The sequence below is a fragment of the Podarcis liolepis genome, assembly GCF_965112155.1.
Source record: "Podarcis liolepis genome assembly, chromosome: 11".
Taxonomy (NCBI): Eukaryota; Metazoa; Chordata; class Lepidosauria; order Squamata; family Lacertidae; genus Podarcis; species Podarcis liolepis.
Genome location: NC_139565.1, coordinates 47,866,819 through 47,891,715, shown reverse-complemented (window position 1 = coordinate 47,891,715; position 24,897 = coordinate 47,866,819). Strand labels below are relative to the sequence as shown.

General features: G+C 41.7%; 1 protein-coding gene across 1 annotated transcript in view; it reads left to right on the top strand.

Annotated features, from left to right (window-relative positions):
- WDR70 (WD repeat domain 70) overlaps positions 1–23,822 on the top strand; it is a 110,199-nt gene extending 86,377 nt beyond the window's left edge. Inside the window, exons 14-18 of the mRNA XM_083465978.1 lie at positions 13,092–13,192; positions 15,751–15,830; positions 17,168–17,284; positions 17,757–17,919; positions 23,518–23,822. Of these exons, the coding sequence (XP_083322104.1) occupies positions 13,092–13,192; positions 15,751–15,830; positions 17,168–17,284; positions 17,757–17,919; positions 23,518–23,605 (549 nt within the window). The 3' untranslated portion in view covers positions 23,606–23,822. The remainder of the gene's footprint in view (positions 1–13,091; positions 13,193–15,750; positions 15,831–17,167; positions 17,285–17,756; positions 17,920–23,517) is intronic.
- The last annotated feature ends 1,075 nt before the right edge of the window (positions 23,823–24,897 follow it).

The following is a 24,897-nucleotide window of genomic DNA, read 5'->3' as shown; positions in this document are numbered from 1 at the left end:
TGGTCTGTCTCACTCCAGACAAACTATGAGCTATAGCCAATGTTTGTTCTATGACTTACCATGTCTGTAGCTTGAACACCATCGTCATTGCATGACTGTGGTACAAATTCATAGTACTACTTGTAAGAAATGGCAAAAACCTGGTAAGCAGCCTTATATCAAGTCATGCTGCTGATAATAAGCTTTTATAGAGAATATTCTCATCTGTACCAAATAGGGTAACATTTGTTTCATAGCTCTTTTATTAGTGTGAAATACTTACAGGCCAGGACTCAGCCTCAGTTTTGAAGACAGTTTGCAATGTATAGTAAAAACCCATACAAGATGTTATCTCCTAAAACCAGAGTAATAAAAGCAGCAGCAGCAAGAACAACTGTTTGAAATTGCACTCAAAACCAGAAAAAGACACACTTAAAATGTCCTAAGCTCCAGTAAAAGGTGGCATAGATAAATGCTCTGAGATCCTTCTCTGCATGCCACCTCCAAGGGAGGTTGGAAGTGAAAGAACAGGCCTTTTCTGTTGTGGCCCCCTTTCTTTGAAATTCCCTCCCCAAGGAGGCCTGCTTGGTGCCAACTTTGCCATTGTTTTGATGCCAAGCAAAGCTGCCCCCCCCAGCAGCGATCAGTTGTTTGTGTTGTTTTGGTGTTCCATCTAAGATGGGGCTGGGGTGGTTATGTTATGGTACTGTATTTTTGAATATGTTTTCAGCATGTGTATGTGGTGTTACTCTGTTTTTACTTTGTGTAAATCCCAGTGCAAAAAAAATCCTGAAGGGAAGTGATACATAAATTTAATAAACTTAACCTCTGAGGAAGATAAATAAATAAAATGCAAATACATGACATTTCTTTAAACAGATACTTGATGGAGCATATATACATATATTTATTTCATAAAATTTATATATCGCTTGATTGTAGAAAACCTCAAAGCAGTTTACAAAAGATTAAGATCAAGAAAAATTCACAACCGTACAGTACTTTAAAACATTCAAAAGTTAAAATACTAAAACAAATTAAAATTACCTCAACTTTTCTTGTAGGCATATAAGTTCATTATATAAGACCTACAGTTCCCAATGTTGCTGAATGCAGTTAAAATGCATTGGACCATATTGTTGGTCCTAAGAGTTCAAAGGATAGTGTGTTGTACAAAAAAAAATCCTAAGACAGATACGCTGGTGTTTTTTCCTAGCCGTTGAGCATTTTAAAGCTGGTGACAGTATGTTCACAGCATTGTGGATAACTTTTCAACTCCCACCTTATTTATTGTAGTTGGCTAATTGCATAGGATGGGCTCCAAAGGAGCTTCACACTTGAGTTATTTGGTTTGTCCATTTCTAGGCAAAAGTTTAGCATAATATTTTAATGTGCAGACAGTCTGTCTATTCCACAGGGGTAATAATGGACATTCCTACTCATCTCAATGGACTAGTCATGCATTTTGGGAACAGAAAGATGGTGGTATATTTTTTCCAGCCTTACATTACAAGTATTTTAAAACGAATCCATTTAAAATAAATTATTTTACAATCTTGGAAGTTTTGTATGCCAGTGGGAGTTGGAAGAGCGACTGAAAAAAATAGTTTCTAGCCAGCTTTAGGACAGATAACAGCAGCATTGAAATGTTAGTTGTATGAAGTACAGCACATTAAAGTGCTGTTAGTTAAATTAATTATTCTTGTGCACATCTGTTTGATTTAAAGCTGTTGTCTACTCTGGAAGCAGTGCTCTTAACCACGTAAGAACAATTACTGTCCCTTACAAGATAATGTAAAACACGGATGGCATGCTGTGGCCAGTTGGATTAGCGCGCCCATCATGCCTGACCTTTGGCCTTGTGGGTGGGGCTGATTGGAGCTGCAGTCCATCAACTGGAGGGCCACAAGCTCACCATTGCTGATGTAAAAGGTGCTGTTTGAGAGGTTTTATTGGCTGACTGGAGAGACCAGCTGGTTTGTAATTGCTAATGTATATGGCCCATGTCACTGTGGTGTCCGGACATGCCATTTTAGGGACTTAAGACATCTGCTTTCTCGTTGCTGACTACATCAGACTTAGCAGCACAACTGCCACAGTTTGGAAGTAAAGACAACCAGGGCGAAGGTATCGCTTGTAACTGGGCACACTAGCACAATATTGTTGTTGTTGTTATTAAAATTTATTTATGCATACATACATGGGGACACGGGTGGCACGGTGGGTTAAACCACAGAGCCTAGGACTTGCTGATCAGAAGGTCAGCGGTTCGAATCCCTGCGACGGGGTGAGCTCCCGTTGCTCGGTCCCTGCTCCTGCCAACCTAGCAGTTCGAAGCATGTCAAAGTTCAAGTAGATAAATAGGTACTGCTCCGGCGGGAAGGTAAACGGCGTTTCTGTGCGCTGCTCTGGTTCGCCAGAAGCGGCTTAGTCATGCTGGCCACATGACCCAGAAGCTGTATGCCGGCTCCCCTTTACCTTTTACATGCATACATACATACATACATACCCCACCCATCTGGCTGGGTTTCCCCAGCCACTCTGGGCAGTTCCCAACAGTGGTACCTCGTGTCACGTACCGTCCCCCTTACGAATGCTTCGGGTTATGAGCTCCACTAACCCGGAAGTAAATGCTCCTGGTTGCAAACTTTGCCCTGGGATGCAAGCGGAAGTTGCACGCCGGCAGCAGCAGGAGGCGCCATTAGTGAAGGCGTGCCTCATGTTACGAGCGGTTTTGGGCTACAAACGGATTAAGTTTGTAACCGGAGGTACCACTGTATTAATAATAATAATAATAATAATAATAATAATAATAACGCGATGAAACATCAAATATTAAAAACTTCCCTAAACAGGGCTGCCTTCAGATGTCTTCTAAGAGTTATTTATTTATTTATTTATTTATTTATTTATTTATTTATTTATTTCCTTGACATCTGATAGGAGGGTGTTCCCATGTTCTTGGTAGCTGTAAACACGGACACACAGTTGACTTGAATGGGGAGTGAATGAGGGAGAGGGTTGGCTATTAGAGGAGCCCAAGCCACAAATGTGTCAGTTGCACACTAGAAAAAGCTCACATTTTCTGCTGGAATAAATTCTACTCTATCCAGAAGAGAAAGAGTTAAGGGCAGGGGGAACAGTAGGGGTTCTAGGTGCCCAGAGAGCAGCGGCTGAGCCTTCCTTTGCAGCACAGGAAGGAAGGAATGAGTTAGACTTGGTACTATCTTCATGCAGAGCAGAGAAAGTTGTTTATTTGTATAAAGAATATACCTGTCCTCTTCCTGAATTGCTCAAAGCACAATCCATGTGATTATCTCATTTTAAGCTCACTGCAGATCTGTGAGATAAGATGCTCTCACAGACAGAAGCTTCTCAAAGGCCATGCAATGATCTTAATGGCTGATTGGGGACTTGAATCTAAATTTCCCAATTCTGGACGAAACTTTTTGGTCAGCTTACTACACTAGCTACAGGATTATGCCATGCCAGGGCCTAACTGGAATTTCATCTGTGTTACAGCATGTTTTAGCACCTTTTAGGTACAATGTTTTATTTGCTTTCATTCATAACTTGCCCATTCCGCGGACATTTTTAAAAAACCTGAATGTGTAGTATGTAAAAGTGAGGGTGGAATACATGTTTCCTATCATAAAATTACTATGAAATGTTAGGTTCTTTCAGGTTTTTTCACCCCCTTGTAACCACTACATCAGTATTAGTGGAATTAGTGAAATACTATCATACTGGTATGCTTGCTTATGATTTTGATGCTGCAGTTTCTCTGTGGAGCATTAAATTCTGTGCTAACATATGAAACGATTGTATGCAGTGTTAGTGAACATTCTAGTGCTCCTCAGACTTCCATAATCCATTGAAGCTCATTGTGCTCCCTGGAAGACTACTTCAGGAGGTTAAGGGATTTTCCTAAGCACAAGGGACTGCAGTGGGCAGGAAAACACCAGCCCATCTTGGAACATGCCTAAGGTGTTTCCAGGCATGCACAGGTCTCTTGGATCCCTGCCTATAAAAACAGTGTTTAAATCAAGAGTTCATTTACTGTCCTCCTGTTCACCCAAGGAAAGTTCAACGTGTGTATATGTGTATGTGTGTATATAAAGCAGAATGTCAATGCTTGATCATCACTGTCAAAATGTCTCTTTACGTGTTCCGAGTCTTTGGCGCTTATCTCACTGCACGGGCAGCCAAGTGCAGCAAATCAGAACAGTCTTCTTCAAACAGGCCCCACCACATTGCCTCATCACCACTGAGGCAGAAAGCAAAATTGGCACTTGTGAGGCAAGCGTGTAAAGCCGAAATGTTTTCTTAGCAGCAGTTGTTGCTGACAGTTTTATGTCTTTCTGATCCATGGTGGAGACCTAAACTAGACATCTTAAACCATCAAACCAGTGCCAGATAAGCCACAGTGCTAATGGGTTTTTTCTTTTAAGAAAAACAAATGACTTATCAAAGACAGTAGGTATAGCCTGTTTGGGATAGGTAGAGCAGTCAAATGTGACAAAGTTCTCTGCTCCTAAGCTTCAAAGAGCCTGTGTGTTCAGGCCCCCAAAGTTCAGGATTGTCATTAGGCCAAAGGTCTAGTGCTGCCTTCTGACAGAAGCATTCCTCCTTCCTTTGGTCTGGTCCGATCCCTGTTTTGTCTGGCAATGGCAGCTTGGGTGCTGTTTTTTTCATATAGAGGAAGGCTTTTAGGGAGAGCTGGTATACTATTAGTCTCCATTTCACAAGAAGAAGAGTTTGGATTTGATATCCCGCCTTTCACTCCCTTTAAGGAGTCTCAAAGCGGCTAACATTCTCCTTTCCCTTCCTCCCCCACAACAAACACTCTGTGAGGTGGGTGGGGCTGAGAGACTTCAAAGAAGTGTGACTGGCCCAAGGTCACCCAGCAGCTGCATGTGGAGGAGCGGAGACGCAAACTCGGTTCCCCAGATTACGAGACTCTTAACCACTACACCACACTGGCTCTCAGACTTTCCACAAAATTGTCATCCTCTCACAGCATCTTAGCGCTGTGTCCTCTCTGTGCTTGAAATGCAGGCTGATCCATACATAACACTGAGCCATGGTTTGCTTAACAGATCACCAGTTAACCATGTGCTGTCCACAGGCAATAAAAGAAACCATGGCGTCTTTCTTCTTAGTCTGGTTTCTTTTTCAGCCGCTCATGCCTGTAGCCCTTGTAGTTTAAGTATTTGGGGTGGGGTGGCCCAACAAACCATGGTTAAGGAAGGCGCTGAGTTTGCATGTAAAACCAAACCATAGTAAAACAAACAAGGGATTGTAACCCAATAAATAAACTATGGCTTCAGATCACGTTTTGTTGGCAGTGAAGATGCTGGACAAGGGACATAACACATTATATGCAAACCAGTCCCCTGAAATCTACAGAAAACTTAAAGGAGGAAATTTGTGTACTGTTGGACATCTCTGCCAGATAGCATAGGTGCTTGTGTTGCTGGCAAACAGAACAAAATAAACACCTAATGCAAAGACTTTTTCATCTGACTGGAAACGCTTCTTAAATTAAAAATGTATTCTGTTGTTTCCAACTGTATATGCATACATACCTCCACTATATTACTATCTTAAGGCTTCAATCCTATATCCACTTTTCAGGGTGTTCCCCACAGGACTTACTTCTGAGGATTGCTCCGTAAGAGTGGTATACTATTCCCGCCCCCCTTTACTGATAAATCTTGCTATATTCCAATTTCAGTCCAAGTTTTCATAGTTATCTCCCACTCTCCTCTCTTTGGCTTGGTTGTCTTTCACCACTGGAACATTTCAGCCAATACTGACAGCCGGATGGAAGAGTGAGCAAATTTCATAATCCCTTTCCATCACATTTAGATTTTAAGGCCATCTGTAACGGAAAGGAGTCAAATAGAACAAACATGCTTTCTCCAAAATGCAGACTACTGCAGCTGAAAAAAAGCCTCAGGCCTTTGCTTCTTGGCTCATAGCCTAAGCCTAAGGCAAGTGTGGCTGTCATATGACATCACCAGTAGTTTTTTTTTAAAATAAAAAACAACGTGTTTAGTACAGACTTCAGCCAAATGTGAATGGACACATTTTTTAAAAAAAATCACTTCAAAGCCAGCTAATCCAACTTCTTTAAGCAGTTGACAAGTTCCGCATGTATGACTACAACTATTAGTTAAGTTTATAAATTCAGTTAATTCTCAACTTATTTCTCGTTGTAGAGATTTAACAGATTATCCTCTTCCATATTCTCGCTGTATATTTTTTTTTACTATGAGTAGTCTAGACTCTTGAGCTCTGGGTGATGTTTTCTTTTTAGGGTAGAGTTTGCCACCAGATTCTCCCAGATGTCAGCCTTAAACAATACTGGGCTGGACAAACAAACATAGCTGTCAACTTTCAGATTTGAAAATAAGGGATCAGCAGCCTCGAAAATAAGGGATCAGCAGCCTCACCTGTCCCAGGGGCAGTCTATGGGATATCTAACAATCCGGGATAGCAGCAGGAAACGGTGCTGGAATAAGGGAATTTCCTGCAAAAAAAAAAAGGCAAGGTTGACAGCTATGCAGACAAGGAAAGAGAAAATGAGCACAAGACTCATTCCTGTAGTACCATTCTATATCCCAGTATTAAATGTGAACTGATACAGTGTCTTTTATTAAACCAATTTCTCTTTAAAATTATTGAAGCAAGTTTTTTTCATTTAATGAAAACTGTCAGTCTTCACTCTTAAAACCATTTTTTCCTGCAATGCTAGGTGATGTTTAACAAGCGTTCTTGCCCCTGATATAGAACTATGAAGGGTTAGTAGTGCTCTGCAGATGTTGTAGGACTCTTTAACTCCCATAATCCTGGCTGTTGACTTTGCTAGCTGGGGTTGATCAGTGTTGGAGGCCAAGAATATCTGGAAGCATACCCCTGGGGGGGACGGGACCAATGGCAAGTTACAGTAGGTACTTTGACCTAGTTTTCACAAACGGGCAGAGATCAACCTGTGCATGGACTGTACCAATTCAGATTGGAAGTGGGACTTTGGTGATCAGCATGCACCTCCACTCTCTTCTCTCCCCCTCCCCAAATCTCTGCATTTTGGAAACTGTGAAGGTAGCTGGAAGACTTAGCGAAAGCCTTTTCCTTGACTTGCTAGTTTTCTGCATTCAGGGATTCAAAAAGAGAGAAACATTGAAACATGTGGAATGGTACAATCCTCTGCCCATCTGTGAGAACTAAGCCTCTGTTAACTGGATTACAAAAGGTTCCGCCTTGCCAGTAGGAGTCAACTTAAACAAAAGTCCTTCTTGAGACAAGGCAGTAAAAGAGAGAACTATTCCCTTTGGGAATGTAATGATGAAGCATAAAAATGCCCTGCATTTTACAGGCTTGTCAGCCCAATAAAAGGTATCATCTTGCTTGTTTTACAAGCTTATCCTTCTGTGGGAGCAACACATCTCTTGAGACCCTTTTATACAGTGAAGGCCAAACTATTCGGTATTTTAACACGGAGCTACTTTAGCATTCAAATAACTTAACTTCCACTGATGGGTGATGCTCACATGGGATGAAAATGCTGTTGGGCTATACATGAAGGAAGTTGCAAAAGTCAATACATATGGGAGATTTTCAATTGGTTTTACCCTTCCAGCTGCAGCTCCCTGCATGTAATGTCCAGAAGGTCTTCTGGGGTTGCTTTTTGAAGGGTGCCAGGGGGATATTGCCAGATGGGGAAGATGCAGCCCCTTAGATCAGCTTTCTCCAAGCTGGTGCCCTTCAGATACTTTGTACTACAGCCCCATAAGCCCCAGCTAGCACAACTATGGCTTGGGTAATAATAATAATAATAAATTATTTATACCCCACCCTCCCTGGCCAGAGCCGGGCTCAGGGCGACTAAAACCAGTAAAATTACAATAAGAACATAATAGGGGGAAAAAACCAATTTAAAATACAGGTTAAAATGCAATTTAAAATGCAGCCTCATTTTAAAAGTAGCCCATAGATCACAACCATAAGGGGAGGGAAACATAAGGGTCAGACTGAGTCCAAACCAAAGGCCAGGCGGAACAGCTCTGTCTTGCAGGCCCTGCGGAAAGATGTCAAGTCCCGCAGGTCCCTAGTCTCTTGTGACAGAGCGTTCCACCAAGTCGGGGCCAGTACTGAAAAAGCCCTGGCCCCAGTTGAGACCAATCTAACTACCTTGCAACCTGAGACCTCCAAAATATTGTCATTTGTGGACCTTAAGGTCTTCTGCGGGGCATACCAGGAGAGGCGGTCCCGTAGGTACATGGTAGCAAGCTAATAGACACCAATGAGCACAGAACATATGCTCTGTGGTAGCGTATGAAGCCTGCTCAACTCCCTTTCTAAAACATGGCAGGAGAATCACAAAAATCCAATACATTTTGCATAGAGAAGCATGTGCATATTGCTTGCATAGCGGGTTAGATCAGGTACAGTAGAGGTACAATATTTCTTTCTCTTAAACAGCTGGGTAGTATTCAGAAACTAGTGTTTGGGGTTGTTACTGGATTCCGCCATAGTTAAACTGGGAAAGACTTGTGGCTGGGGCTGCTTCAAGATGAAAGGTTAGCAGAACTGATACTGGTGCAACTGCCATTGTTGTACACACACTCTCAACGGTTAGTACCTCCTTCCTGCAAATTGGGGTGGAGAACCCTTTTCACCTGGAGGGCTGCATTTCCTTCTGGGCAACCATTTGAGGGCCACATGCTAATTGCAGTAGGCTAGTTTTGACACCCACTTAACAGATTTCTCCCTGTCCTCCATCCACAGCAGCAAAAGACATTACCAAAGGGCAAATTATAGCCAGGCAAAACCACACAAAGCAAGGCCAGAGAAGGGTGTAGCCTGAGAGAGTTCTGAGGGCCAGAGAGAGATGTCTGGAGAGCCATGCTTCACCCCCAGCAATGAAGCTCCCTTTTGCTCCTTTTAGGAGCTGGAATTGTCCTCATTCACAATCCCCAGAATATTTTATAGTATTAGATCTATATTAGGAAACAGTCAATGCATGTATATTTGAAAGACAACAGTAGTGTCTTATATATTATGAGAGGAAATGGTAAAAGAACGCTTTTAAACCACTGGAAAAGCACACCAATAATCTGCTTTAAGGAAATCTGTAATAGCATTCTGACAATAGAATTTTACGCTGCATCTTCAGGTATAGCTAATACTTACTGTTTCTGAGTTCCAAATTCGCAGAGCCGCAAACTAACAAGTGGGGCCAGAGGGTTAACCAAATGTTTTGCGCTGGTTTATGCAAAACACTATAAATCTTCCTCCAGTTGATTTTGTACAAGAAGGAAAATCTGATTGCAGAAGTGCCTCGGATCCTGTGACTTGCTTTTAATTACAGTGCTTACAATTCTGACTCAGCTCATTTGTCTCTTGGGTGCAGTTGAAATTCAAACATCAGCTGCCTCATTTGCAGCATTATTACAGAACTCCCAAGTAAAAAGGAAGTAAAGCATTTCACTCTTCCTAACACACTGCTATAGGCTTAAATGGAGTACAGATTCAAGATTGTAATTTATTTGTTGTTTAAATTTATGACTCGCTTCACAAGAGACATCAGAAAGTGATTTACAGTATAATAATGTATGTAAGAAAGATAGATGGATGGATGGGTAGGTGGGTAGGTAGATAAAACAATTGCATCAATTAAACTTTTTCTAGAAAATACATAAAAACACTTGGAAACAACACTAGCACATACATAAAATTAATTTTAATCCAAAACAATATCCAGTTGGGATGGAGATTTTACCAGATTAGTTGAAAGAGGAACATCTTTAGTATGCACCAAAAATACAACAGAGATCTCCAGGATGCCTTCTCTAGAACACAGTGATCGGTTTTGTCTGTAGGGACTAAGGCAATATTTTGGGTATTCTCGTCACAAGCTATATAGGGCTTTGTACAACAATACCAGCACTTTGAACCTAGCCTGGGACCTGATTGGCAGCCAGTGCAATTCTTTCAACCATTGCACAATACAGTGGCAACATTTCGCCCCAGTGAGCAGTCAGTTCACTACAGGTCAGCCTCAGGGGCAGCCCCACTTACAGCACATTGGAGTAATCCAATCTGGAGGTTACCAGTCCATGGACAAGACTGGTCAGGCTATTGCCATCCAGAAATGAGCATAGCAGTCTTACCAACTGAAGGCACTTCTAGCCACTGAGGTAATCTGGGCCTCTAGTGACAGAGATGGGTCCTGGTGCCCTTCCAGACTACAAACCTGCTCCTTCAGGGGGAATACAATCCCACCGAAAGCAGGCAATTGGCCAACTGTCCAGTAAACAAACACAAATGGGAGGTCTTTCTACCAGTTCCTGTTAATTCTGTTACCATAAGATGCCTCACTAAAATGCGTTGAATAACATCAATGAACTGACGACATCTAGCTCTGTGTTTTTAATTTTTATGAAGTCCGGGAACACTGATCTGGTCTTGAACCTGTGCCTGGTAGCTGTATTTATCTGGAAGAGGGTGTTAAGGGGGGCTTTGCAGTGGTAGAAAAGGCTGGTCACTTCAAAGCAATTCTTAATCATCATGGGCAAACCAGGAAAGGGACCATTTGCAAGACCACAGTACAGTGGTACCTCAGGTTACATACGCTTCAGGTTACAGACTCCGCTAACCCAGAAAGAGTACCTTGGGTTAAGAGCTTTGCTTCAGGATGAGAACAGAAATTGTGCTCCAGCGGCGAGAGGCCCCATTAGCTAAAGTGCTACAGGTTAAGAACAGTTTCAGGTTAAGAACAGACCTCCAGAACAAATTAAGTACTTAACCCGAGGTACCACTGTGCATCTTAAGAAAAGGCACACTTTCCTTTTTTGCGTTTCCTAATGTTCCATTTTATTTTATTAGAATATTTGCATCCCACACTTTCAGGCAGGAAGCTCTACATAGCTGAAATCCCAGTGCACATCTAAAGAAACAGCCACACATTGAACAACAATGTGTGTTGTTCAGTGAGTTACAAGCAGAAGAAACCGTTTTAGGCTCAAGAGGTCCACAATTTCTCTTGTTGTGCTTGCAGTGGAAAATGTTCCACCAGCCTAAGCTTCCTCCTCACTTTGGAGATGGAGAGGTGCAGGGATTGTGGAGGACATCAGAGTGGGTGCTGCAACAGTGGGAATGATCCTTGCCCCCTTCTTGGTTTCATAGATGAGAGGAAGGCTGGAGTTATTAGTGGTGCACTTCATAGATGCTCAGAAGCATAGTGTTGTAAACTACAAACAACAAACTTCCTCCTAATCTTGGAAGTGGAGACAAAAGCTGGAAATTTTCTTCAGGTTGCATGAGGCCTTATGAGAATAGTTTTGTTCCTTTTTCTGGTTTGAAGCTGGGGAGGAGAGGCTTGGTATGGTGTTCTTCCTGTGCCTCTAAGTGCACTAACTTCAGAATATGATTCCAGAAACGATGTCACCACAACTGTCTCAAGCTCAAAGGTAGGGAGGGAACCAGAGGATTGTCTCTGATTTTACACTGCAAATCCAAGAGGCAGCGCAAGTTGAGAGGCAAGAGCCATCCCTACCTTTTAGGGAAGGGGCAAATGTCAGGAAACAACACAATTGGGGTTTGCCAGCAGGTCTGGCCAAAATGCGTAGAACCTTTTTAGGTAATTAATAATAGTGTTCATGCAATAAGTCTTCATGCTGAGTACAGTGGTACCTCGCAAGACAAATGCCTCGCAAGACGAAAAACGCGCAAGACGAAAGAGTTTTCCGTTTTTTGAGTCGTTCCGCAAGACGAATTTCCCTATGGGCTTGCTTTGCAAGACGAAACGTCTTGCGGGTTTGTTTCCTTTTTCTTAAAGCCGCTAAACCGCTAATAGCCGCTAAGCTGCTAATAGCCGTGCTTCGCAAGACGAAAAAACCGCAAGACGAAGAGACTCGCGGAACGGATTAATTTCGTCTTGCGAGGCACCACTGTATAATTAAAGCAAAGCCATTAAAGCAAAGCAGCATGGGACTGGAAGAATGAGAATTCTATCTAAAACAGATATCCCTATACTTCAAACATTCCCAGAAGATTCTTGCATGAGTGCCCAATTGCAAACACAGATTAGGCTTTGCTACTCCAAATTTTGAAGAATCTTTGATAGGATAGCAAAAGCTGTTCTCTAATGTCACTTTTTTTTAACAGCATGTTTTAGCTGACCTGATTATGCACATAAATAGTTTTGGGGAGAATATTAACGGAGAACTATTTCCATTTTTTTAAAAAAAATATGTTTTTATTGAATTTCCCAATTAACAAATACAAGAGAGAGAGAAAACAAATTTCTCGAACATACACAAACAAGAGTAAACAAATCATTGGGATCTAGGAATTCATCCATTTCACGTCTGTTTCCTTATTGTTATATATTATGTCTAAATTAATTTACTTTGCTGTACATGCAAGCAAATGAACCATATTTAACATTCAAACAAACTAGAAATGAGGTCAGAATTGGGGAAAGGTAGGATTGTTGGCCAAATGGTTTAGAAATTGGCAATATGATATGCCTACAGAGTCCCTTTGGTCTACAAAGTGGGAATCCTATAACAGAATGCCTTAAAAGGCTCCAAAGTCGTATTAAATTTAATTTAGGCTTCCCAGTTAGAATAAAATTGTATTTTATGTTCCCTTATTAAATAAGTTATGTGGCTTTTACAATTTAACGTATTACCCTAAATTTGGAAGCCCCCTGTTCCTTTCCATCTGGCACAAGATCATGGTTAGTGGTGCATATTGTATTTCCAAATGGTATGCTTGCTTACTACTGCTGGTTTAGGAATTTCCTATCTTGCAGAGGGGGAAAAGGATCCCTTGGAGGGGGGTGGTTTTTTAAGACTTTTATTTGCCACCTGAACAGCAGTTGCTGTGGAAGTATGTAGTATGGTGTAGAAGTAAGTAAGTAAATGATCACGGGTTTCTACACATGTAATTGACTGAGTCTTTGTGGCTTAAGGGTCTCGCGCACCTATAAAGATAGGTGAAATGTGATAAAATAAAAGGGAAGCTCCCCCTAAAACTGGGTATTGTCCTGGGTTTCAGAACTAAAAAATCGCTAACCAAGAGCTAATGTTACTTTTCAGAGTGTTGTCCGTTGCCTCTGGCATCCTAAGCTGAATCAAATCATGGTTGGTACAGGGAATGGATTGGCTAAAGTATACTATGACCCCTTCAAGAGTCAAAGGTATTTAATTAATTGCATCTGAACCTTATTTCTTAAAATGTATAAATGCTTGTTTAGATGCGAGATTTCTTTGAATTCACTGTTTCTTAAAAGGCGAGGAGCGGGGAATGGTAGCTTGTGTTTTCCTGTTTTCCTTTTTTGTATATTTATTTATTCAGTTTTACATATAAAGGAAAGCCAACAGTCCCAGATGACTGGGAGCCGTGGTCAAAAAGATAATTACAAATCATTTTCAGTAGTTTGTATTTTCAAACTAGCCGTGTTTCCCATTGGAACTTAGTATTGCCTCTTTTTAAATTTCTGGAATCCTGTTTCTGAAATGTTGCATCGCTGACACATTGTGCCTGCTCCAATTCAACGATCCCAACTTTATAAACTATGGTTTATTAAGATGAGAATGAGCATCGTGCGCATGCATTCCCTATGCACTCCTCCTGTCTCAAGCTGGCTTCACTGCTTGTATCTTGGTTACTTTAAGCAAGAGTTTTCAGTTATGAAATTGGAAACTGTGGTTTAATCTTGGACTCCAAACCATGATACGAAACCAGGATGTTTACAGTCTGATGCTGTCTCTAAGGAGGCCCTCCTGGAGACCTCATTGCTATCATTTAGGCGCCAGACAAAAATTCCTGTTTTCCCAAAGCTTTTTAAGAGCTGCTAATGTGAGCATTTAAAAGAAAAAAGGAAAAAAATCTTAAGAGCTGTTTTGATTTTCCTGTCTAAATAGGCTGCTGCTGTTTTAGTTTGCCATATTAGTTTGTGTGCTTTATTTAATTATTTTTATCATTACTCTTGAATTGTATTTTTGTTTTGTATCTTGCACCTCTGTTGGCCACCATGGGAACATGCATTTATGTTGAAGGCGCAGGGTATAAATTACGTAAATAGATTTCCATGAGTTATAAAAGAATGGGAAGAGGGTGCAAAGCATTTTGATACACCCTTAATTTGTCTGCTTAATATTTAACTAAATAAACTTACTCAGTGGATTTAGGCTAAGCAGCAAGTGCTCCCACTTTGCATGTTTGTGATCTACATATGCAGCTGTGCTCTTACTCAAGAAGACATTGAGGAAACATGGGCAAATTCCTGTTCTTTCCCACTATTTTGGCAGCCTCTTCTCATTAGCTTTGCATCAAAAGGGCAGTAAACGTGAAAGTGAAAAATAGAAGGTTCAGTTGATTTCCCCCCTACTACTCTTTCCTCCTTTTAGTGTGAATTTTTAATATCCTCCCTGATCCTAGACAGAAAGGTCTGCCTGCAAAACCTTACTGACATCCCTTAGTCCTGTCCCCTCTAGCAACCACAAAAATACGTTTTCATTTGCCCAGGTGCTGCTTTGCAACCCAGACCGTGGGGAAAAAAAAGTTTTCTCCAGCATAACGGACAGCCCCCTTTAACGACCTGAACTTTATGGGTCGAAAGGAACCTGTTTCTACAATAAGCCTGACTGAAGATACAAATATAACCCAACTTCGTGGTCTCTAACGTTGTCTCACGTATGTGACTCTGCAGACCAGACACCCAGCCGTCCTTTGTTCTTACGAGGATTATATATCATTCTACTTTAGGGATAGGACACTTGTGGCCTTCCAGTGTTGCTGGGGCTCAGCAATTCCCATCAGCACCAGCCAGCATAGCCAAAGGTCTGGGATGGTGAGCACATCCAAACAGCCACAGATCCTGAGAGTTCCTGCCTAGACCAGTTATCGAGATATTTATGAGAGTCGATGCACCACGTTGAATCATATAACTTTTAAGACAGGGATCACACACAGAGAGACAGGGATCACACACACATGTGCACACACACACACACACACAGAGAGAGAGAGGAGAGATGCTACAACTAATAATAAGATGACTACATATCCACGCACCGTATTTTTTGCTCCATAAGACATACCTAGTTTTTGGAAGAGGAAAACAAAAAAATATATTCTGAATCTCAGAAGCCAGGACAGTCAGCGGGATCACATCGCAGCGATCCCGCTGGCTGTCCTGGCTTATGGGATAGCCGCACGCAGCCTTTCCCGGGCAGCCTTTCTCCCTCCTCGGGGAAAAGCCCCGAAGAGCCGCACACACGCTCCACGCGGCTCTTTAAAGGGAGCGCTGAGCAGAGCCTCCCGCCTGCATTCGCCCCATAAGACACACACACATTTCCCCTTACTTTTTAGGAGGGGAAAAAGTGCGTCTTATAGAGCGAAAAATACTGTATTTACATGGAGGAAGGGAGAGATGAAAAGGAACAGAGTTGATAGATGCTTTACCCTGGCCATTCTCCACCTGCAGTGGGGTGAGCCTAAAGGAGGAGATTCAAGAGGGTTCTTGGCAGACAGATTACCTCAAAATACTGATTTAAGGTCAAAGCACAATTCATTTTGTGACAAAAATTTTGCCACTGATATTTAGGAGGGGTGAGTCCCAGTGGGGACTTGCTTCCAAGTAAACGTATATTACGGTTCTCCTGTTAAAACAGCTTTTGGACTTCACCAGCATTTATTTCAACACTTTGCATGCAAGTTCTTGTACTATTATTCTTTTTTAATCCTCTCTAGGGGAGCAAAATTGTGTGTTGTAAAGACAAAAAGAAAAGAAAGGCAGGCTGAGACCCTCACGCAGGATTATATTATAACACGTAAGTAACTCTTAAAGTAACTGTTTATTTAAATACATCCTTTTAACGCCCTGTACCTTATGGCTCAGATCTAGTGGACTACAGGGCCTTTCTTTAAAAATAGAATCCTGCCAATCAGCAGGACAGAGTCAGGGAAGACTTAAATTGGCCACACTCTTCCTCAAAACCCAAATGTTGGCTCTTTAGCTTTGAAAGGGGGCTCCGCTCATTTGGTCCCAATGACAGGACTGAACAACAGAGCAGAGCAGCAACTTAGCCTGACATTCTTCAGTCTTTCTGAGAAGTGGTGACGGCTGTGCTATGAGCCCCATCCTCTAAGTGGGACTTAACCCCACCAGCAAAAGTGCATTGCCACTCTAGCAAAGTAAATTGTAAGTTGGAATTTCAGTTTTGCATCCTCCGTCTACTTAAGATGCATAATTTTCACCTGTGGGGATTAGGCATTGACTTTTCAAGGAAAGGCATTTTACTTCATTATTCCTCAGGAAGCCTTCGTTCCACATATGGAAATGGTTTTTATAGTTAACCTCAAATGTTTTATGCAAAATTGTGTAGCTTGCCACTTGCCAGCAAAAGTTTGACTTTTCACGCTTCACGTAACGTGCAGATGTAAGAAATAACTGTTTATTCCTAAGGTTCTGAAGCCGTCCAAAACCAGAATGTACTTTTATTAAGGGTAATAAACTTAACAAAAGCTGAATTAGGCTGCATCGGCAACACTTGCGTATCAGATTTGTGCCCATGCATAACCATTCTGAGCGTTCCTGAACGCAAACGCCAGAGCTTTCTATCCCTTTATCTATGCAAGCAAGAGGAATTATCAAAGTTCAAGGGCACATTCCATCCAGACCAAAGCCCTTAAGGACAGCATGAAGCAGGGCTGGTAAAAGCTGGGGCCTGGGGAGAAGGGGTATGGCCTGGGATGGGGCTGTTGCTAGGGAGAGTCTTAAAGGGCAGATAGAGAGTCCCCAGGCCTGAGGTTTCCACTCCTGAATTATGAGGAGATGTGGAGAACCAGACATCAGGGCTGCTGTAATGTCTGGCTTTATTTTCTTTTAACTAACCATTTCACTTGCACCTGAGAATACCTGCCAAGTTTGTATATACAGTTACCAAGCCATGTATGATTGTCCGTGCACAGGTGAGGAATCTGTGGCACTAGACTACAGGTCCTATCATCCTATCCTCTTGCTGCTAAACCACAGCTCTTATCATCCCTGGGCTTTTGACTATGCTGGCTCGGGATGGTGAAAGCTGGAGGGCCATAAGTCCCCTTCCAACTTCTTTAAGTTCACTATCTCTTAAGTAAAATAATAATAATATTATTATCATTTTAGCTCATGCACTTCCAATGTTTCGCGAACCACGCCAGCGGAGTACAAGAAAGCAGCTGGAAAAGGATAGGCTGGATCCCATGAAATCTCACAAACCTGAACCTCCGGTAGCAGGACCAGGTAACCAGAATTTCTACAATTTGAAAGCAAAACATTGCTAAGGCCATTTGTGTGTTTCTTTGCGGAAGACTGAATCAGCCCTATAACTCTGTTACAGGCTTGTAGATGCTGATGCAACTTCTCATTTGCGTGGATATACAGTCGTACCTTGGAAGTCGAACGGAATCCGTTCTGGAAGTCCATTTGACTTCCAAAACGTTTGGAAACCAAAGTGCGGCTTCTGATTGGCTGCAGAAAGCTCCTGCAGCCAATCGGAAGCCACAGAAGCTCTGTCGGATGGTTTGGCTTCCAAAAATAGTTCGCAAACCGGAACAGTCACTTCTGGGTTTGCGGCATTCAGGAGTCAAAACGTTCGACTGCTAAGCTGTTTGGAAACCAACGTACGGCTGTAGTTTTTCCTTCATCTTTTCTGTTTGCTCTTTTTTTTCTTCCCTTGCCACTTTGCACATCTGTTCATTCTCTCCTATTTTAGGTCGTGGTGGTCGTGTTGGAACTCATGGCGGGACTCTGTCTTCATACATAGTCAAGAATATTGCACTGGATAAAACTGATGATAGCAACCCCCGGGAGGCCATTTTACGGCACGCAAAGGAAGCGGAGGAGAGCCCGTACTGGGTTGCTCCAGCATATTCTAAGTAAGGAAACTTTCTTAAGTGCGGGGGGGGGGGGTAAAACCCATATACAGATATGCCTAAAAGCCCTGGTGAACTTGAACATAAGCAGAAGACCTGTTTAACAACACTATTCTCTGCCTCTTTTTTTGGAGTGTTGCCACTAATGTAGAAAACGGATAGGATGTCAGCTTTTTTTTTATATAAAGGAAACCTAGTTTCTAACCCATTTGAATGCTACATGAGTAAAATAGAATTAGAGCTTTAAAAAAATAATAATTGGGTTTTATTTAAAAAAACCACAAACCACCCAGAAAGCTGTCCGTAGACAAACGCCGGCTCCCTCAGACTGAAAGCGAGATGAGCGTCGCAACCCCATAGTTGCCTTTGACTGGACTTAACCGTCCAGGGGTTCCTTTACCTTTTACGTATGTTATTTAATTTTTGCATAAACTTGCCATTACTTTTGCAGATACGGGGATGTTGCAGAAATTAGGATGTTCGTGTTTTTCCCACAGAACCGTACGCCACGCCATGCTCACAAAGCACTGCATGGTTTTTACAGAAGCATGAATGACCAGTTGAATGAATTTGATGCTTGTAAATTATTTCTCCCCTCTGTGACGTGTCCAGCAATTTCTTCGTAAAAACAGTGGGTTTTGCATTTGCTGGATTTCAGCAAGGATTTGCTTTTCTTAGCCTTCTACGATGCTGGGTGCATAGCTAGTTCTGTATAAAGAAATAATATATATGAATATTTACATATAAACATCTCAGACCATGGTGCCCCTTTAGTCTTTATCACTTTAAGTCCCTTTTTTATGGATTCATCCCAAGGCACTGCTGCAATATTTAAAAGCCAGCACCAGTATGGCCCGGACCAATCAAATGACTCCTTACCAGTTAACCTGCCACTCAGCTTGTCCCTGATTGGGTGATAAGAACTCATTCAACGGTCGCCACCTATAGTGTGGTGCAGCTGTTAACTTTATAACAGTTGTGGGCTGAGCCCTACACTGTTCATGTAAAGAGCTAAAGGATACTTATGAAAACCATTGCAATGGAAGCTGTTCATAAGGCCCAATCGTACTTTTCTTCCTGCTGCAGCTATTTCCTCTTGACTCTCCTAGAGTGCACCCTTAACAAACTACAGTTCACTGAATCTTGCGGGGATGAAAATACGCTTTAAATGTACGGTGTGTATGCCGCCTATGTTTTGATAGTTTTATTGTGCCTGCTTCATTTCAAAATGGGTGGATTCTATTGGTATTTTTGATTTAAAAAATTACTATTTATGTAAAGCACTTGGACTAATAACAATAATAATAATAAATAAAAATTTATTTATATCCCACCCTCCCCAGTCAAAGCCGGGCTCAGAGCGGCTAACAACAGTAAAATAATACAACATTCTAAAATCATTTCATTATAAAATCAGTTTAAATCAAAAATAATAATAAAATTAACTAAGATGATGAGGCAGTCCGTACATTTTGTTAAATAGAAATAACAAGTCCCCTCACTCGAGAACTAAGATAACAGATAACTCGGGCTTCAGTTATATTCCCTCCTAAACTGAGTCGCCATATATAGGATTGCACAGTTAATGAATAAGACTCTGAAGGGCAATTTGATTGACTTAGTAAGACTTCGTGTTTCCAATAATGGGGAACCGTTCACTTGATCCAACAGACAGGACTTTGCAAGTAAGACTTGTATCTGCCATCCTCTGTGTGAGAAAAAGCCTTTCCCGGTTCAAGTCTTGCCTAGCTACAAGGGGCAAGCTGCCTCTAAGGACATGGCTGGTGCAGCTACTGTTTCTTACGGGGGAGATAAAATGTACCGATGCCTTAATTTTCTTCTCGTTAAGAACGTAATTTGCACGTCCCCTTACCTGAAAAGCCGTGCGTCCATTTCATTCCATCGCATTAATAGAGATCCCTAGTGTGTGTTTGGTGTCGCAGCTTCCTCGATGATTAGATTTCATCCTTGACACCTGCAGTGTAATGAACATGAAAGTTTTAAAACGCAGAAGTAATTCAGAAGGCTCACTGTGCCCAGTGGGTGGCTCACATTACGGTTTCTTGTTAGGAGTGTAGCTGGGCGAGAAGTGGACAGGAGGCAAGTTGAGCACACTGCTCATGCACACATCAGATAACAACATTGGGCGGGGTGTGTGTGTGTGTGTGTGCTGCTGTTGGGACAGTCACTAGCAGATAGGATGTGCAGCCTTGTTGCGAAAGAAACCTACCATGATTTCTGCATTGCAGAGCTTGTTTTAGGAGAATTCTTGAAAAAAGAAAATCAAACCACAGTAACTAATCTCTCTGGTTATACAAATTAAATGCAATACAAATTACATGCAAGGAAAAGCGTAAGCAAAGTTTCTTATGGTCTTTCTTACGCACTTTTTCAGCTGTTATGGGTATTCACCAAGCCCCACTTACTAATGGAGAAGACTTGAAATCCCCCAGTGAAGATTTTGAATTAAGCCCAGGTGCCAAAACATTAAGGGGTGTGAGGCAGTGGTGTAGGCCTGATTCTCTTGTGATCTGTTCCTCCCACAACTGAACCAAGTTGGTGAATTACAGTGGCAAAAAGAATCCATTTTGGGGATCATTAGTAATGAGATCAAAAATAAAACAGCCAATATCAAAATGCCTTCATGTTAATCTATGGTGCAACCAACCACACTTGGAATTTGGATGCTCGCATGTCAAAAACGATATTGTTTAGCACAAAGTGAGGAGAATAGGTGGGGCAACAGTGAGCCATCTCACAGTTTCTTCCAAATCTGTTAAATGTGTTTGAGAGATCCCCGCAATTACTTTTGCACTGACCTTTAATGAGAAAGCATGATCAGATTTTAAGGAATTTTTATCCGTACCTTTTTAATTGCCTTGTGTTTTGCTCATTTCTTAATGTTTGGGCAGGGCACTAATAGTTCCACTTTTGTCGTTTCTGTTAGAAATTATGTGTGAATTCTGGGGGAAAGTCCCCTTTCCCCTGATTCATAGCAGTAGCGCCAAATTATTGAGCCATGGCTTTAATGGACAAAGGCTCCCCTGTAGGCTCACCGCCAAGAAAGTTGTGGTTTACCCTTGCGTATTAACTCTCAAATAGCATAAGCAACTTTTCTTCACGTGGCCAGACCACTTGCCTGTAGCACATTTTCTTCTTCTTTGTGAATGAATGCTAAACCAAGTGAGTGGCAATAGCCTATGGCTTTGAAACTACCCTAAAGCATCTGATCTGATTTCATCCTCTGAAATACTAGAGGAAGATGTGTGCGTTTTCTCACTCAGGTGTGATACAACCTGCTGAAGCATTGCTCACATTTTCCATCTATGGCAGGCCAAAAAGTAGGCAGTGTGGACCAACTCATTCTTAGAAGTGTCGGCTAATAAGAATTGCAGCTCGTTGTGTTTCGGAATCTAGGTTCCTTTTTCAGGAGCAATCACTCAAGTCCTACAGAGTTGCAGAAGCAGCTTGCACTAAAACTGCTCCTGATCTGGCACCATGAGAACAAATTTTTGCATTCTTTTTGGTTTGTCTCCCTTCTTTTCTTTTTTGTTTGAGCGGAGGTGGCAGCAGGGTTGGTACCAGTGGTAGATCATCAGTGCCCTTGGTGTAGAACCCAAGTGGGAGGAAGAAGCTGCTCTATGACGAGTCAGATTATGGTCCAGCCAAATGGATCAAAGCTTTCTGTGCTGGCTCTTACTGAGTGGACATTATCTGGCAATAGCACATCCTCTGCCCTGCCTAAGAGTTCTGAGATTTATCCTCTGTGCAGCAGTCTTGTGGTTTGCACAGATTGCATCCTGCAGAATATTCTGCACCCAGAAGCTTCCTTCTATGCCTGAGCAGGCCTTGCTGAATCTGAGTGAAGGTCATTTATTACTGGGGCTCCGTATGTCAAGTTGGCTACAGGGCTTTTTTTTCCTTTTTAATAGCAGCACTTAGATACTTAGTTGTTCGAAAGCGGCAAGTGGTGAGTTCAGGGTGGGGTCCTTATCAAATCTGTTTGGCAAAAGCAGTCCTTAACCAGAGAGAAAAGCACAGTCTCGGCCTCTTATTGTCCTTACAGACTGCCAAGGTAACTGAAACGACTTAGTACTTTATGTCCTTCTGATGTTGTAAAAATACTACTGCGCAAAAGCCAAAACAACACTAGCTTGCCTTTTATTAATTACATGCTGGAGTGTGTTCAGCAATGATGCAGTTTTGTAGTAACATTCTGCGCTGCTTGGAGATTCCTGACCAATTTTTAAGTGTGAAAATTAACTAAGCACTGGTTAAAATGGAAAACGTTTGTGGAATCAAAGTATTAAAGAATAGTTTGCTGAGCACGTAATGTTTTCGTTGTTGTCGTCGTTTTCAAACATCCAGTGGTGACTTCGTGTAAATTTATGTATATGCTGGCAGTGTCTTGGTCCAACTTCCAATCCGTTGAGCTTTATGTGCTGGGTACAATATGTGTTCATATGAAAATAGTTGTTTTCGTTTTCCGGTAGCTGCCAAAACGCAGTGCAATTCATGAGCAAATGCCATGAGACGTGTGCACTGTTTCTAATGTGCACCTTTAATGTGTATTTCCTTCTCTTCTCTTAACTGCATTCCAACTGGAAAGTCAACAGAGTTCAGCAGGCGAGGAGTAGAAACTTCTCATTCAACCAGTAGTGCAACTTGCCCTGGGCAGAGACTAGACCAGGGATGGGGAATCCAAGGCTCTCCAGAAGATGTTGGAGTTTCTACTCCCATCAGTCCCTGACATCATAACCAGCAGGGATGAAAGGAACTGTAGTCCAGCTTCATCTGGAGAGCATCAGGTTAGCTAGAAGAAGAAGAGTTTGGATTTGATATCCCGCTTTATCACTACCCTAAGGAGTCTCAAAGCGGCTAACATTCTCCTTTCCCTGCCTCCCCCACAACAAACACTCTGTGAGGTGAGTGGGGCTGAGAGACTTCAGAGAAGTGTGACTGGCCCAAGGTCACCCAGCAGCTGCATGTGGAGGAGCGGGGACGCAAACCTGGTTCCCCAGATTACGAGACTACCGCTCTTAACCACTACACCACACAGTCTACCCCTGAACTAGCCTGAGAAAGTGTGGTATATCTTGGAAGCTGTATAGCAAGCAGTACAGTCGTATATGTAATTGGCTGTCTGAGACCACCAGATTTCCAGGAAGACTCCAATCGGTATCATGACCCTAGAGTTTGCCAGGGGGTGAAGGACTCTGAATAAGAAGGGGAATTGTGAGGAGGGCCACCTCCAGAAGATGAGTCTGTGGTAGCAGTGCCACTCCAGTTTCCCATCCCTGGCTGAGATAGTGAACAAACTTTAAAGAGCTGTCCCACAAAAATGAAAACCCTGGAAGACTGGAAAAATACCAGAGACGACTGCAATTAAATAACTTGAATGAGATGCAAAATTGAAATGGGGGAGATTGCCCCATCATACCACACAGCAGTACTGAAAGATCTTTGTTGGTTTGCAGCTCATTTCCAGACTCCATTCAAAGCACTGGTTTTGGCCTCTGAAGCCCTGCATGGGCAAACACAAAGTTGTTAACTTCTTCAGAGCTCCTTTTTAATCGTCATTCTTCTTTAATATCTTTTTAGGACCCAGCCAAAAGCAGTTTTTGCAGAAGTAGAATCAGACGAAGATGAAACAGATGACAAGCCAGAGTGGAAAAAACGTAAAATTTGAAGAATTTAAATTGGAAGAGGCTCGCAAAGGATTTGGTTTCTTTTTCCTTATGCAAGAGCAGATTCCTGCAAGCAAAATTGCTTTTCTCGCACAGGGCTATTTTCACCAATGTGAAAGACTATAATTGCCGTAAAGTGACATAGATTTGTTTAGCATTACATTTGCATTTTGTAAGGGAGCTGAGTTCATAAATAAAAGCTTATTTTTAAACTATGAATTCTTTAAAAGCCTATGTGGTGTTTTTTTATATATAAAAAAATACTAGACTAGATAATCCCTCTCTTGAAAAAAAATATGGATGCTATACTTTTTTTCTTACCCTCATGTGACTTTTCAGGTTGTGTGATATATCGCCTAAAGACTACAGGGTACTTGTCATAGTGATAGTATCAGCTAGAACAATTTAAGTGGCAATCTTATACACACTTATCTGAGATAAAATCCGATTAATGGGGCTTGCCTTTGAGTAGATAGTATAGGATTACACTCCATATTTGTTTTCAATAACAGATATGCTTTTATTTATTCTAATGCATATAAAATACGCATCAAGAATTGTACAGAATATTGTATCATTGACAGTTATGTTTATTATCTACTATATCAGAACTAAATATTTCTCCAATAGAAATGTATATTTTCATTTTCTATGTGCAGCATATATTGTATCAGACCTATTAATTATTACTCTGTACCAGGATGCAATAACATCTTTTTTGCATTGCTTATATTTAGTGTATGGCTTTGTCTCAGATTGTGTGTGTGTGTGTGTGTGTGTGTACACACTGATAACACTAAGTTTTGAGGTGTGATAGCAATTGCCCTATTTATGTCGAAAGTGCTGTAACCTCTATCAGAATTTCCAGTGTGTCCATATTTTCTCCCTCAAGATGATGCTTCCAGCAATATATGAAAGCTGCATAAGGCATAAGGCATTACCACTTCTGGGGGGCAAACAATGGTGGATACATCCAATAGGCTGGCTTAATTTTAAAAAAATTAATTTTTTTATTTTAGTTTTTTAAAAAAAAAATCCAAGGCACATACATGCCAGTTCTTTGCATGGCGCATTAGTGTGCCCTAGCATAGTTTGGGTATCTTAGAATAATAGAATTGTAGAGTTGAAAGGGACCCCAATGGTCATCTAGTTAAACCCCCTGCAATTTAGGAATCTCAGCTAAAGCATCAATGGCAGATGGTCAGCCAACCTCTGCTTAAAAACCTCCAAGTAAGGAGGAAACCATTCCACTGTCGAGCAGCTCTTACTGTCAGAAAGTTCTTCCTGATGTTTA